This window comes from Ornithorhynchus anatinus, chromosome X5 (genome assembly GCF_004115215.2).
Source record: "Ornithorhynchus anatinus isolate Pmale09 chromosome X5, mOrnAna1.pri.v4, whole genome shotgun sequence".
Taxonomy (NCBI): domain Eukaryota; kingdom Metazoa; phylum Chordata; class Mammalia; order Monotremata; family Ornithorhynchidae; genus Ornithorhynchus; species Ornithorhynchus anatinus.
The window spans coordinates 40,620,572-40,637,428 of NC_041753.1; the positions used below are offsets into that span (position 1 = coordinate 40,620,572).

The following is a 16,857-nucleotide window of genomic DNA, read 5'->3' on the forward strand; positions in this document are numbered from 1 at the left end:
TGTTCCCCTTTGCCCTGATGTTCTCTGAGCACCCTCCCTTTTCCTCCCTTGCTCTCCCTGTTCAGCCCCAGGACCTAAGAAAGCATCCTCTAGGCTGCAAATAATAATGATAATTGTGGGTATTTAAGCACTTATTAAGTGCCAGGCACTGTACTAAGCGCTGGGGTAGATACAAGCAAATCGAGTTGGACACAATCCTTGTCCCACAAAGGAGTCTTAATTCCCACTTTACAGATGAGGGAACTGAGGCACAGCGAAGTGAAGTTACTTTCCCAAGGTTACACAGCAGTCAGGTGACGGAGCTGGGATTAGAACCCATGACCTTCTGACTCCCAGACTCGTGCTCAAACTCATTTTGGGCAGGGAACATGTCTACCAACTTTGTTGAACTGTACTCTCCCAAGAGCTTAGTCCAACACCGTAAGTACTCAGTAAGTACCATTGATCCACAATTACTCCAGGAAATCATTCAGTAGTCCAGTGGAGAGCTGCAGCGAGATGGTGCACAAAGCTGTTCCCAGCAAGCCCCTATATTTACACAAGTCTTCCACCCAGTATATTTGGGTGATAAATCGTGTATTCAGCTATTTTAGGTGGCAAGAGTGGGTATCCAAAATTTGATATCCATAGATAATCAGTAGGTATCACTTTATTTGGCACAAGCATTTCAAGATACAGAGATGTACACAAAAGCTAATTAAAAATACTTAATCGGTTTTATATATATTGCTATTTGATCACGTAACTATATATGCTGAGTCTTTTTCATTCCTGGGTTTATCTGGATGTTGGATTGCACTTTCCTGTGGGAAACTACATTTTGGTTAGCATGCTTAATTGGTTCTAAGAAAATAGTACTGAATGGGATCTAGCAGTATCAATATTGAAATGAACAAGAGAGATAAAGGAAGTGCGATCATGTGGATATTTCTGCTGCATCAAATGGAATCCTCACAAAGTTAAAGGTTTTCCATTTTGAACAAACATGCTGAGCTCCAGTAAAAATATCTTCCACTACAAAACTTTCAATTTTTATGATTGGCATTTCAAAGATCTTATATCGCACAAAGATTCCCCAGTCATGATGACACTCCCGCTCCTTGCAATATATTTTCATTATTTTCTCAAAGTTCCCATACCGTTTTTGCTTTGGGTGAGGCTCGGCAACAAAGCGATTCTTAAAGGTCTCACCTATGACCGTGTGATGAGACTCCTGCAACCGAAGGGATGAAATAAAGAAAGTTGTAAGGAAGCTTTGGAATCAGGAACTCTACGACACCATAAATTAATTGCTATTGCACCCTGCACACTAGAGCTTTAGAAATACTATGTTCCACATGTATAATCATAATTGTCATATTTGTTCAGCATTTATTCTGTGCCAAGGGCTGGGGCAGATACTGAATAATCAGGTTGGACACAGTCCCTACCACTCAAGGGGTTCACAGTCTTAATCCTTGTTTCTTTTTTTTTTTTTTACAGGTGAAGGAACTGAGGCCCAGAGAAGTTAAGTGACTTGCCCAAGGTCACACAGCAGACACGTGACAGAGCTGGGATTAGAGCCCAGGTCTCCTGACTCCCAATCCTGTGCTCTATCCACTAGGCAACGTGATGGGACACCTTCCCTATACATGTGGGAGTACTGATTTGTCCCCAAGGTGGGCAGGGAATGTGTCTGTCTGTTATTTTGTCTGTCCCAAGTGCTTAGTTCAGTGCTCTGCACACCATAAGTGCTCATATACGATCGACTGACTGACACACAATCAGGATTTAAACTCTGCGCTCATGAATCTTAACTTTCTGTACCACCAAAGGCAACCTGAGTATTTTTCATAATGCTCTGTTCACTTGCTGCTGTTGGCTTGCCACGCATGACTATTGGCTATTCAGTGGCTATAATAGAGGATCCACTTGTGGGATGGGCGGCATGCCCGACAGTATTCTTATGACCTTGTGGCATCTCCTCTCTCCTGGAAAGTGGCAAACTTACAGAAGAGAAAGTGAGGAGGGAATAAAGGGGAGGGGACTGGGAAAGCTGAGCAAGTGGCTACATCACTCAGGTCCAGAAATCAACCTGATTTTAAGGACGGATTATACTGAATTTAAAGAACATTAAAGAGCAGTCAAGCAATAGGAGGGATGCTTATTAGAAAATTATTTTTTAATCATTATTAATGGTTTAGGGACCAAAGGCAGAAATGTTCAAAAGACATCCAAAAAAAAAAAGATAGAATTTGGCTAACCATCATTTACTTCTATGTCTGTCCCCACCTCGAGACAGTAACTCCTTGTGGGCCGGGAACATATCTAATGACTCTACTGTATTGTTCTCAAGTGCCTAGTACAATGTTTAACACACAGTAAACACTCAATAAATACTACTGAATGACTGATTGATCATTCATTCATTTAATCGTTTTTGAGCGCTTCCTATGTGCAGAGCACTGTACTAATTCAATAGTATTTATTGAGCGCTTACTATGTGCAGAGCACTGTACTAAGCACTTGGAATGAACAAGTCGGCAACAGATAAGTGCTTGGAATGTACAATTCAGCAACAGATAGAGACAATCCCTGCCCAACAACAGGCTCACAGATGCTTCTGCAATAAGTCTGTGGCTTTCCCTGAACAGAGAAGCCTTAGGTGAGTGAATATAAGATTTCAAGTATTTTTGATAAAGCCTTGGCAGAAGTCACTAGCTGCTAAAATGAGTAGGTGATGATAAACAGCAGGCTATTCCAGAATTTTGAAGACATTCTGCCAACCAGTAGTGCTAGAAAGCTGTATTTGACTGTGGGAAGCTGTCACATAGCCAAATCTGGAAGGGGTGGCTTACCTCGACGATCCGGATATCATTGGCATAGCATGCCAAGACTTTGCATTTTCCACAAAGTAATTTCCATTTGTTCACCTCTGGCTCAGGTATGATTTCTGTCTTATTATCTCGGATGGTCTTTTCTTGAATTTGCAGGCTGTGAATCTAAAATAAACCACAAACACTTTGAAAAAACACACCAACTATTACACAAAGCCTGGAATGAAAAATACAGTGATCAACCAAGAATATGCTCAAATGGCAATTCCTGGAAATTTGAGAGTTTGAGGTTGGGTTTGGGAGCAACCCAACAGTTGTTTTGGATTGGTACACAGCGTGGCTCAGTGGAAAGAGCATGGGCTTTGGAGTCAGGGCTCATGTGTTCAAATCCAGCTCTGCCACTTGTCGGCTGTGTGACTGTGGGCAAGTCACTTCACTTCTCTGTGCCTCAGTTCCCTCATCTGTAAAATGGGGATTAAGACTGTGAGCCCCATGTGGGACAACCTGATTCCCCTATGTCTACCCCAGCGCTTAGAACAGTGCTCGGCACATAGTAAGCACTTAACAAATACCAACATTATTATTATTATTACACGTCAAAGCAGGCCTCACTTCAAGCTAGATTTGTGGGAGAGGGAACTTTTTTAAATGGACTATCCACTTGATTATTGCCTAAGACATCTGAATACTTTCCCATAGAATTACAGTTCTCAATCGATCAAGGAAACAAGTTGCTCCCTTGGATGTGAAACGTAAGAGAGTCACCACAGTGGAATTCATGCTACAATTAAGTTCTTAACTGACTGTAAGCCCGTCAATGGGCAGGGATTGTCTCTATCTGTTGCCGAATTGCACATTCCAAGCGCTTAGTACAGTGCTCTGCACATAGTAAGTGCTTAATAAATACTATCGAATGAATATTGAATAAGTGCTCAGTAAATGACAGATTGGTTGATTAACAAGGTCACACTGATATCTAATAAGCTTCTACCTGTTAAAAACCAACCATTGATATCCATAAAATCAATGAGGAACAGTGATGATCAGAATCAGAAATGGTAACATGCTGCTCACCCTTTTTACAAGTTCCCCCTCATCCCACTTCTGCATCTCTAAAATGGATTCATTCATCATCACTTCTTGGATCATATTTGTCTTCTCTCTTTCAATTAATTCTTCCTTACTAGACACAAGGAAGCATTTGCTGTCTTTTGCTCTTCCGCGACCTGAAACAGGAAATTGTTTATTGTTTTTTTTTCAGAGTTCTAAAACAACAACCACGGGAAGCCAATGTCTTTGTCTCCACCATGCTTTCATTTTCCAAAATTATTTTCAAGCTGCAAATTGAAAGATGTTCAAGGCCGCTAGAGTTCGACTTTGTATGGCAAATGAAACCCTAGTAGCCAGAAATAGAATATAGTAAATCAAGCCAAATATATCACTATATAATATTTCCAAAGTAAGATATGGGTGTAGCGATTACAGGGATTTCTCTGCTAGAGCAAGACTTTTGAGAGTCCGATACCAACTGAAATCAGAAGGATCAAACATAGTTGCCACAATGTGGCTGTGAATTGGTTAAAACTTGATGAGGTTCTGCCAAAACTTCTAAAGACCTCTAAAACCTATTTCAAGCAGCATGACAGGAGCAGCATGACAGGATCCCAAGGCAACACATCAGTAGGTCATTATCATTTCAAAGAAATCAATTATAGCTATTTAAAATCCACTGCTTACTGGAAACTGACTTTTAACAGTTGCATATTAGTTCCTTGTGGCAGGTAAAACTTCAGATTGCTTGAAAGAAGCTTTAGAAACTTTTTTCTGGTCTTCCACAAACTTCTTGAATTTCACCCTTTGTGCCTACTATTTCATTTGTTTGCAAATAATGATAACACTTGTGGCATTTGTTAAGCGCTTGCCAAGTACAGTACCACTTTATTCCAACCACTTATCCTATCATGCCTTGATTAACACATCAATCTCCTTGCTGACCTCCCTTCCTCCTGTCTCTCCCCACTCCAGTCTATACTTCACTCTGCTGCCCGGACCATTTTTCTACAAAACCATTCTGTCCATGTCTCCCTACTCCTCAAGAACCTCCAGTGGTTGCCCATCCACCTCTGCAAACAGAAACCCTTCACCATTGGCTTTAAAGTATTCCATCACCTTGCCCCATCATACCTTATCTCTCTGATTTCCTACTACAGTCCAGCCCATAAACACATGATTTCTCTAATGCCAACCTACTCACTACACCTCGATCTCATCTATTTTGCCACCAACATCCTACCTCTGACCTGGAACTCCTTCCCTCTTCACATCTAAAAGCCGATCACTCTCCCCTCCTTCAAAGCCTTATTAAAAAGCACATCTCCTCCAAGAGGAGGAGATACTCACCCTTCTTACAAGTTTCCCCTCATCCCACGTCTGCATCTCTAAAATGAAGACTTAACTAAGCCCCCATTTCCTCTTCTCCCACTCCCTTGTACTTAGATTTGTATCCCTCAGTGATCCTACCCTCAGCCTCACAGCACTTATTTAAATATCTGTAATTTATTTATATTATTGTCTGTCTCCCCTTCTAGACTACAAGCTCCTTGTGGGCCGGGAACGTGTTTACCAACTCTGTTATACTATACTCTCCCAAGTGCTTAATACAGCATTCTGCACACCATAAGAACTAATACAGTTGAATACTAATCACCTTCCCCAAAACCCCATTTTTATGCAATGACAATTTTTATAACAGGGTTCTCAAGAACTAGAGTGCTGTAGTGAGAATGCCTGTACTTTTAACAACACGTACAGTGAGCAAATGGTGCATTAAAAATAATTCAAAAAAACATTTATCACCTCTATCCTTTAGAATTTTACACGTAACACTCATTCTCTGTTAGCGGCACAATACACCTGTAAGAAAGGCCTAGAAAGTAAATTTCTTATGATTCTCATTTGACAGCAGGGAAGCTGAAGCTCAGTGATGTTGTGAGACTTAAGACAGAAGACTTTGGGCAGGTCTCAAAGCTGTCACTGGAGTCCTCGCTACTTTTCACTGTCTCCCAAATAACCCCAGCACTTTCCTCCTTATTCCTAAAATAGTGCTCTGCGCAAAGTGGGCAATAAAACTAATATCGCTACTACCCTCTTGCAATGTTTTGGCCTCCATTCCCTACAGTGGGAAAAAGTGCAGGGAAAATCTGATTTTGAAGCAATTAAAAAGTACGAAGCTCTACCCCAGGGAAAAAAGAAATGAAAGCTTACACATAGCGCCATTTTGTGATGAAAGAAAACCAAAACCCCACCAACACACTTAGCTCCTCCAACACCGACCCACTCAGTTTACCTCAATCTCACCTATCTTGCCGCCACCCCTTGCCCACATCCTCCCTCTAGCCTGGAACTCCCTCCCCATTTGTTTCCGACAGATCACCATTCTTCCCACCTTCAAAGCCCTCCTAAAATCACATCTCCACCAACAGGCTTTCCCTGACTTAGCCTTCATTTCCCCTACTTGCCTATGCACTTGGATTTGTATCCCTTAAGTACTTGATGTTCACCTCCTCTCAGCTTCACAGCATTTAATGTACATATCCTTATAGTCTGCCATTTCCTGTCTCTCTCATTTATTTTCTGTCTTGCCCTGTAGACTAAAGCTTCTTGAGGTCAGGGTTCATATCAACCAACTCTACTGTATTGTGCTCTCCTAAGTGCTTAGTGCAGTAGTCTACACACAGTAAGCACCCAATAAATACCACTGACTGGAGAGCCTGGGAGACGAGTAATAGATAAAACACAGAAGAAGAGACTGGGAAGTATTCAGTGTCATGAAAGGTAGCACTACCACAGACATGAGAAAACCAGCACATAGCACAACACTTTTCAGATGGGTTTCAATTATCAAAATAACACCATTTGAGGCCACAACTTCCTGTATGAACAAAGTGCATGACAGTTACCTCTTGACTGCCTGTGGCTCTTCAATATCCATAATGTTGGAAAACAAGTAATCACCTAGATAACTGAAATCCCCAGTCGATCCAAATATTTCTTTATAGCCATTCATTTCAACCTAGCCCTGCTGTTGGTCCAGTGGAATTGGAGACCCAGGATCTCATCCCACAGGGCCAAAGATCTTCTGTCATTCTCGACGGGAGACTACAGATTCCATTAGTTTCACCCTCTTTCTCCTTTATCTACATAACTGTTATATATTTTAATGTCCATCTCCCCCACTAGACCGTAATCTCCTTTTGGGCAGGGGATGTTTCTACCATCTCTACCGTACTGTATTCTCCCAAGTGCTTAGTACAGTGCTCTGCACCCCAGTAAGCACTGAATACCACTGATTGAGTGATTTTGCCCGTAAGCCAACAATCCGACGCATTCACCACCTCTGAACTGAAGAGTTCAAGTGCTTGCAAACAGCCATTTGTTTCTCACCATCAGGTTCACTTGTTCCTCTGCTCTCCAGTTTACAAATTTATTTAAAGATAGTAATTCTTATCATCATTTGTGTCCTAGGCTTTGGGAACGTACCAATAAGCTAGAATCCTTCCCTGCCTCACCTGTGGATAATCATCACATTGATAAGCGGGGAGTGAAGGGCTTCTTAAATGTAACGAAGGCTAGTGGTATGGATTTTCACCTTCATCCCTGACATTTTAGTTTAATGAATGGATCTGAGATAATCTTTTATTTCCAATAGTGATTCTAAGGGATAAGACACACTAAAATGAATCCATTTTTCAACTGAAATGGGTTCATTTATCAAATATGCAAAAAGCACATGCCTTCCACATTTTTTGCACATGCACACAAAAACTCAACCAGTTTGGATCAACCGAGAGTCACTTTTCTGACCAAACTGAAGTCTCCTCTGTGAAAATTCACATACACAAGCACTCAAAGGTACATGAATCTTAGGCGTGGACTACTCTGGACCGAGTAGAGGGGGGTTTAATAATCCTGCTTCTATGCTGATGAGCCACATGGGTTACCCTCCAGCCTAACTTGGAGATGCAGTCATCAGTAATTCCCCAGGAAAAGACTACCAAAGTTAAATCACAGAGTACAGCTCAGTTTTCTGACCTCTCGTTTGGATCATTTTGATGACGTTGCCGATATATTCATACAGGATGACCACATTGCACTGGGCAATGTCGATGCCTTCATCAGCAACCGAGGTGGCAATCAGAACCTTGGTCTCTCCGCTGGCTTTAAAAGTTTCCAACACATCTTTTTGTAATGGGAGGGTCATACCTAAATTATGACATTTGAGAACGATGAAACATTATTAGTACAAGTATAATAGCCCTTTCATTAATTTCATTAAAAGGACTATTAAACAATCAACTTTACCTCTGTAGGCAGTTAATAAGTTAATAGAAATATCATTTTCACTGTGGGAAACAATATCTAATAGTTGTGATCTAAGCTCATAAGTGTTGGGAATCTAAACAATTGAAACATAGTACAGGTCAAAAATCTTCTAACAATCAGAATTTTCTTTATTACATGCCAAAATCTTCTTCATAGCATTACATACATATATATACACACATTTAAAGACAATTATTAAACTGCCCCTAAATCTTTTCCTCTGAGTTAAATATTTCCAGTTTCTTTAACCTTTCCTCCATGGGCCCATTTTCCATCTTTTTAGAGCATTTTAAATCCCTTTCCTGGAGCTGCTCTACAACTCACTTAACTGTGGTGCTCCTCTAGTTATGGTAAGACCAGGGAATATCCAGGGGAATGGCTACTGTCCAACTCCTTCATATCCCACTCCCACTAATAGTAAGACTATTTTTGGTTTTTGGAGTAGCTGCAATGTATTACAGACTGATATTCAGTTTCTGGTCCAATTTTGATCACCAGATCCTTTTCTGCTCTACTTCTGCGTAACTGGCTTTCCCATCCAGTTGGTTTTTGCTCTTTAGTATACTCTCTTGAGCTGACTGGTTAGCTCAGTTGGTTAAAGCTTGGTGCTAATGAAGCCACGGTTGCAGGTTCTATCCTGTTGGGTTCTATCCTGTTCTATCCCCATATGGGCCACAGATTCTCTGAGAAGCAGCGTGGCTTAGTGGATAGAGCAAGGGCCTGGGACTCAGAAGGACCTGGATCCCAGCTCCGCCTCATGTCTGCTGTGTGACCTCGGGCAAGTCACTTAACTTCTCTGGGCCTCAGTTACCTCATCTGATTAAGAGTGTGAGCCCCAAGTGGGACAGGGACCGTGTCCAACCTGATTAACTTGTTTCTATCCCAGTGCTAAGAACAGTGCTTGGCACATAGTAAGTGCTTAACAAATACCATAATTACTATTATTACAATATTTTTTTCTAGTTGATCCAGATCACTGTTTATCCCTTCCAAAGTGTTAGTTATCCTCCATCCCAGCTCCAATTTTGTATTATTACAAACCTGGAAATCCCTGGGACTGAGTAGTAAGTGAGTCTGCAATGGCCAGGCAGAAAAGCAGGGAGAGAAGGGATTCTAGGTCTGTTACATTAGATGTGAACCTCCATCCGCTGAGGGGGATCATAGTGAAAGGCATACTGGCTGCCCAGCTCAGCAAACACACCTACGTGCATGGCAATAGGTTCCCCTCTCCCCTCCCAGTTCTGGCACTGTTGCTAGAATTCCCTATGGAATTCCCTCTCCAAAATCATTTTTCACTTCACAGTGGGTTTTTCTTTTAAATAGTATTAAGTGCTTTCTATGTGTCAGGCACCGTTCTAAGGGCTGGGGTAGATACAAGGACACAGTCCCCGTCACGCATAGGGCTAAAAGTCTTAATCCCCATTTACAGATGAGGTAACTGAGGGATAGAGAATCAATCTATTCATCATTGGCATTTACTGAGCTCTTACTGTGTGCAGAACACTGTACTAGCGCTTGGAAGAGTATAATATAACAGAGAAGTGAAGTGACTTGCCCAAAGTCACCCAGCAGACAAGTGGCAGAGCCAGGATTAGAACCCAGGTCCTCTGACTCCCAGGCCCATGCTCTTTCCATGGCCACACTGCTTCATTTTGAAAGCTTCGGGGTTTGGAGGGGTTGACTAGCACTGAGCTCTGCTAATCTACAGAAATGGCATCCCTGAGGATGACATTTTTTCTGCTGATGTTCACTAGAATAACACAAATTGAATTTTCCCCAAATCAAGATGATCTCTGTTTTAGAATAAAATATTAATAATCTTACATTGTGCCAAGTACTGTACTAAGCACTGGGATAGATATGAGATCATCAGGCCGGACACAGTCCCTGTCTCATATGGGGCTCACAGTTTAAGAAGTAGGGAGAAGAGGTATTGAATCCCCATTTTGCAGATGAGGAAACAGTTACCGAGAATCAATCAATGGTATTGGTTGAGCACTTACTATATGCAGAGCACTGTACTAAGCACTTGGGAGAGTACAATACAAGGGAATTAGTGGGCACGTTCCCTGCCCGTAATGAGTTTACAGTCTAAAGAAGTTGAGCGACTTGGCCAAAGTCACACAGCAGGCACAAGTCCCCTGATTCCCAGGCCCATGCTTTTTCCATTAGGGCACACTGCTTTTCACGAATGGATTACCCATAACTCTGTTCTGAATTTTAAAAATCCAGTAAGAGAAGTTAAGCCACCAAGCTTTTAAGATGCACATCTGCTTTTGTATTGGCCAAAATATTTATTTCCCTTCTCCATCTCCCCAGAGAGGCAGGGATCTAGGGTCTGAGGAACAGTTTGTCACTGCTGGGGAAAACCACACTTTTTGGATTGTCTGTTTGAAGGACATCACCAATGCAATCTTTTCAAATAGGAATGCTGAGGGAATTCAAGGCGATAGCTAAACAAAAAAAAATTAAATGAGTTGCTTTCCAACAATTCCTATAGCACTCAAAATTAACCTTTCGAAAGAATCTTAGCCCAGAACACACACACACACACACACACACACACACACACACACTCTCTCTCTCTCTCTCTCTCATATCTCTCTCTCTCTCTCATATCTCTCTCTCTCTCTCTCTCTCATCTCTCTCTCATATCACATATCACATATCACAGAACTGGATTTCCTGATTGGAGTAGGTCAAGCAAACTTTCAGGACATCATGTCTAGGGCAGGAATTTGAAGGGCAGTTATTCTCTCTCCCTCAGCCTCATCATTTGTAGACACTTGCTCTCCCTACCTCTGAGCCCTGTGTGAGACAGACTGTGTCTGACGTGACTACCTTGTATCTGCCCCAGCACTTAGAGAAGCAGCGTGGCGCAGTGGAAAGAGCATGGGCTTTGGAGTCAGGGCTCATGAGTTCGAATCCCAGCTCTGCCACTTGTCAGCTGTGTGACTGTGGGCAAGTCACTTAACTTCTCTGTGCCTCAGTTCCCTCATCTGTAAAATGGGGATTAAGACTGTGAGCCCCACGTGGGACAACCCGATTCCCCTGTGTTTACCCCAGCGCTTAGAACAGTGCTCTGCACATAGTAAGCGCTTAACAAATACCAACATTATTATTACTTAAACACATAATAAGCAATTATTATTACTATGGAAAACTTACGAGAGGGTGCAGTGAAAAATTAGGAAAAAATCTTCACTAAACTCTTTGGTGGGTCTTATCCCAATTTTATAAACCAAAAAATACTGTAAGAACATGCATTTAACAATAAAGACACACGTGTTTGGTTTTCCGATATTCTTCATTTTAACACAATAATACCTGTTGCTTGATTTCTCTTGCCTCGCCCCATCAATACATCTGATTTCAGATAGTCGAGTTTAGGATTTTCTTCTATCCATCTCTTCAAGGCCTGGAGATCAAACAATGACCCTTTAGTGATTAATTCCGAATTACTGGAATGCTACCCCCTAGAAAGATAGGACTACTTAATGCTGAGAGAAGTCAGGTGATCCAAAAGAGAACACAAATATGCAGTCCTATACAAAAGGAAAACAAACCCTAACATGGAAACAATTAGACAAATCACACACCCTTCTTCAGAAACTGACTGAAAATCTGGAAAGAACCTGCTTTCAAAGCACATGCATTGAGGATAAACCCTTAGAATGGACCTGCCTTGTCAAAACATTGAAAGCTAACTTTGAACCCATCAAGATTGTTGCTCTTATAGACCCATCTGGTAATGTTTGGGGAGGAGAACTGCGAGTGTGAGACGGGAGGCAGGGGTAAATCTATAAATACATATGGCTGGAGGTACCCAATCTTGGGTTTTTTTTCCGAGCAAATATGTTAGTCTATCAGTTGTGAAATAAACTGGCACCTGCAAAATGACCCTCCAAATGCCTGCTGACAATGTAGGGGTGCCAGGTGGGGATGTTAGGGGGTGGAAGGCTAAATGGCAGAGTGATGGGACTTGAATACAAAAGGTCACCATCTTGACCATTTCCCTTCTCATCCAAACACTGGGTAGCCAGACCATGACACATGTAGTGTAACAAAATGGCATCAATGCAGAACAGCATATTTTCCCCAACCTCACAGTGACCAGATGCCTGAAATGGTTCCAACTTAAATTCTGCTCTGCACAAGCACCTCTTTATTGCTACAGTCATTTGGAAGATTAAACTGATGAGCAGGATGCTCATGTGTACTGATCTTGGTGAATTTCTTGGGATGCATTTTCGGCACCTCCTAAACCACATATCCACAACCTTGGCATTATCCTCGACTCATCTCTCTCACTAAACCCACATATTCAATCTGTCATCAAATCCTGTCAGTTCTACCTTCATAACATTTCTAAAATCTGCTCTTCCTCTCCACCCCAACTGCTACCATGCTGACCCAAGCTCTTATAATCCACCTTGACTACTCAATCAGCCTCCTCACTGACCTCCCTGCCTCCTGTCTCTCCCTTCTCTATTCCACAATTCACTCAGCTGGCCAGATCATTTTCCTCGAAAACCATTCACTCCATGTCGCCCTACTTCATTATTTATTATTTTGTTGCATTTGTTAGTGCTTACTATGTTTCAAGTGCTAAGTGCTTGGGTACAAATAAGTTAATCAGGTAGGACAGTCTGTGTCCCACATGGGGATCACAGTCTAAGACAGAAGGAGAACAGGCAATGAATCCCCATTTTACAGATGAAACTGAGGCACAGAGAAGTTAAGGGACTTGTCCAAAGTCACATATCAGGAAAGTGGCAGAGCTGGGATTAGAACCCAGGTTCTCTTACTCCCAGGCCTGGGCTCTTTCCTAGGCCATGCTGCTTCCCATTTATGTAATGAACCCCTTTCCTCTACAGAGCTGAAGATGAAAAGTATTAAGAACAAACAATGCCACAATGAGTTAGATAAACAGCCCTTCTGGCCCAGTATTCTGTCTCCAACCAACCCTAGGATGGGGATGGGGTTTGAGGAGCAAAACATGTATCGCTGCAAATGCCCTATATCCAAGGCTCATTTGGGTTTTGATTCTAACAGCTGCTTGCTCAGAGGGGTGGGGCCATAGAGTGTGAGCCAACTGCCCTGATTCGCTGTGGTCCTGGCTTTAAGGAACAGGGGGATGGTTGCTTTACTGGACATCCATCCACTTGGTAGCAGATGCCTCAAACTCCATACAAGGACAAAAGATAATACAGTAGAGCCCCTGACTGCCAAAAGGCTGCGGCCCCAGGGGCACCTGGAAGAGGATGCAGTTAATGGGGGGATTGGGTGAAGGAAGAAGAAAGGCAGAACTGGAGAGTGAAGAGCAAAAAAAGATGATAAAGTGGAAGTCTTTATCTTTTACTCTTCAAGAAAGCACAGCCCCCCAGCCCCTTTCACCTAGTCTCTTCCCTTTTCCTTCTTCCCCTCTCTCAGCTGCTGGGGCTCCTTTGGAATGCAGCCCAGCACCAAGCAGTGGGAGGAAGAGGAAAAGGAGAATGCATACCCCCAACTGCCAGGAGCACCTGTGCCCCTTGAGACACCCACCCCTACAACCATAATGAAAACTTGTGCCCACGATTTCTTGATACAGAACAAAAGTATATTTAAACACCCACTCACACAACAAAAATATACTTTTATCTCTCCCAAAGAGAGTGAACCTTTCCTTTGGCAGAATGATGTTGACACTGTCTAAGCCTTAGTGTGACATGGACTTATATTTAGGAAGAAATTGAGTACAATGTTTTTTCATGAATTAAAAACATGTTCAGTTCCTTTTCTGTTTCATCCCATCTAAGTTTTAAAAAAATAGATCTGAGCATTCATGGCTCTTAAAAACTTCGGCATCTAAATAGCTAAAAAAAAGGCTGAACCTGTTCTAAGGCTAGAACAGAGTGTGCTACTGGAGAGTGCTTCTGTTGAAATTCTTTAAAAATAGAGTTTTCCATGACACATACAAAAGGTATCCTTCTGGCCTCACAGAGAAAAATCATTTCCTGTGGTCCCTTAATAAGCACTGCCTAAAAATTCTTGGAAAAAGTTCACACTGTGTACACTGAAGCAAAGTAAACGTGTCCAAATGAAGGTGGGTGGATTATGTGTTACGGGAATTATAAATTTGGCTGAACCCTCTAATGGGTTGGAGAAGGATATCTTACATTTGCTAGAGCTCTAGTTTTGACAAAGAGAATGGTCCGTGACTCTGGATTTAGGTGGTACTCTTCTTCCAGTAGGAAGCAGAGCTCTTTCAGTTTGGGATTGTCATTTTGTTCATTCCTGGAAATATTTTTCAGCTCCTGTTGCTTTTCTGAAAAAAGAAAATGAAAAGAAAGATGAGGGTTAAGGTGGTGAGGATGGGGATCCAATTTCTTCAAAGTCTGCAATAGTGCAAGAGTCATTTATTGTAATTTACACCTTGGTGTCAGAGTCAATATCTCAGTCTTTACCACAACTTTAAGATTTGACTTTGCCTTTTTCTTGGATTTACCAGATTACAAAATTAGACTGTAAGGTCCTTGCGGGCAGGGATTGTGTCTACCAACCTCAATGGCCTCCCCCAAGCATTTAGTATATTTGCTCTGCACTCAGAAACTGCTCAATAAACACCATGGATGAACTAATTGATTCCAACAATGGAGCCTTTTATTCCTTTTCTGTCATGGAAATTCCTTAGACTACTAGACTTCACTTTGAAATAATAAAAAGAATTTCCTAACTCTTGTTTGGACCAATAACATCTTCATATTTCATGTTCAAGGCTTCCTGGACACCAGTGAACAGTGTTCATCTAGTCATTTATATTATGCATTTATCTCCCAGCAGCGTGACCTAGCAGATAGAGCATGGGGCTGGGAGTCAGAAGGACCTGGGTTCTAATTCCGGCTCCACCACTTGTCTGCTGTGAGATCTTAGGCAAGTCACTTCATTTCTCTGGGCCTCAGTTTCCTCATCTGTAAAATGGGAATTAAGACTGATGGGCTTCATGTGGGACAGCGACTGTGTCCAACCTGATTTGCTTGTAGCCGCCCCAGCGCTTAGTACAGTGCCTGGCACACAGTAAGCGGTTAACAAATACCACTATCATTATTATTATTATTAAAACCACTTACCTTCAAACCTCTGAATAAGGTACTGCTCAATTTTATCAACTTCTCCACTCTTGACATGGTTGAAAAAGTCTTCCAAGTAGTCCAAGGCATCTGTAGTCCGGGCATCTTCATGAATGATGAGGGCATCATTATATTTCTATTGAGAAAAACATTTGAGACCCAAACTTCTGTTCAAATGACAAGCCACGCCAAAAAAAACCCACAAATCTTCATTTCCATTAGCTACATTATCCCTAAATAAATAGGAGTCTATAACTGATATGAAAGGAAATCTTTTCCAAAACACCAGCTCCTGGGTAATGTCACTGAGTATTTGGACTGAGTATCTTGAAAAAAAATTAAGCTTTTGTTTTCAGAAAAGGATAGCTGATGTTTCTTAAATACTGCCACTGAGCCCAGTTGCTGTATGTTTTTAATGACACCTAACAGCTTCTCTTTTGCAAAATACGATTACTGCAAATAATAATAATAATGGTATTTGTTAAGCACTTACTATGTGCCAAGCACTATTCTAAGTGCTGGAGAAGATACATGGTAATCAGGTTGTCCCACGTGGGGCTGACAGTCTTAATCCCCATTTTACAGATGAGGTAACTGAGGCACAGAGAAGTTAACTGACTTGCCCAAAGTCACACAGCTGATAAGTGGTGGAACTGGAATTAGAACCCATGAGCTCTGACTCCCAAGTCCGGGCTCTTTCCACTAAGCCACGTGATTTTATCTATCTTCAATCAAATTGCTTAAACCAGTTCAGTTACAGGCTAACTTTCCTGTAAGAGACAGGACTCCAACCACTGATTTTAGTTATGTGAAAGGAGACGTGGGAGCCAGGGAAAATATGGGTCTTTTGGAAGGAGCAATTTTTTTATGCTCCTTGTGGATGGGGAACAGGTCTACCAACTCCATTATACTGTACTCTCCCAAGCGCTTAGTACAGTGCTCTGCACTCAGTAAGCACTCGATGGCAATAACAACAATAATAATAATGGCTTTTGGTAAGTGCTTACTTAGTGCCAAGCACTGTACTAAGCGCTGGAGTAGATACACGATAATCAGGTCCCACATAGGGCTCACAGTCTTAGTAACAGGGAGACTAGGTATTGAATCCCCATTCTGCAGATGAGGGACCTGAGGCAGACAGAAGTGCAGTGACTTGCCCAAGATCACACAGCAGGTATGTGGTTGAGCCAGGATTAGCACCCAGGTCCTCGGACTCCCAGACCTGGGCTCTTTTCATTAGGCCATGTTGCTTCCCATCAATAAATACCACTGACATTGATTATGCAAGAGATACCCCCAAAGCACTAAGGGAAAAAAAGAGCTAAAGGAATACTGAATGAAGTACAGTTAAGGAAAAAATCAATAAAGCCATGAATTAGACAGTCAATCCAAAGTGAAGGGGGTGAAAGTCAGACATGATTATAAACGATAAGGACACCAGAGCTGACCAAGTAATAGGCAGCGAAGAGGCTGGGAATTGAGAAAATAGAAAGAACAGAGCGAAGAGATGACTGAGTTTTGAAGGGTGAATTAATTCAGACAGGCCGATT

At 41.9% G+C, this 16,857-nt stretch overlaps 1 protein-coding gene across 2 annotated transcripts in view; it reads right to left on the reverse strand.

The window, feature by feature from the left end:
* Positions 1-631: 631 nt before the first annotated feature.
* Positions 632-16,857, reverse strand: part of DDX58 (DExD/H-box helicase 58) — a 47,425-nt gene continuing 31,199 nt past the window's right edge. For both annotated transcript variants that reach the window (XM_029054875.2, XM_029054874.2), the window contains 7 exons: positions 15,308-15,443; positions 14,357-14,505; positions 11,526-11,616; positions 7,908-8,078; positions 3,891-4,042; positions 2,838-2,981; positions 632-1,213 (listed from right to left, as the gene is read on the reverse strand). In XM_029054875.2, the coding sequence (XP_028910708.1) occupies positions 917-1,213; positions 2,838-2,981; positions 3,891-4,042; positions 7,908-8,078; positions 11,526-11,616; positions 14,357-14,505; positions 15,308-15,443 (1,140 nt within the window). In that variant the 3' untranslated portion in view covers positions 632-916. The remainder of the gene's footprint in view (positions 1,214-2,837; positions 2,982-3,890; positions 4,043-7,907; positions 8,079-11,525; positions 11,617-14,356; positions 14,506-15,307; positions 15,444-16,857) is intronic.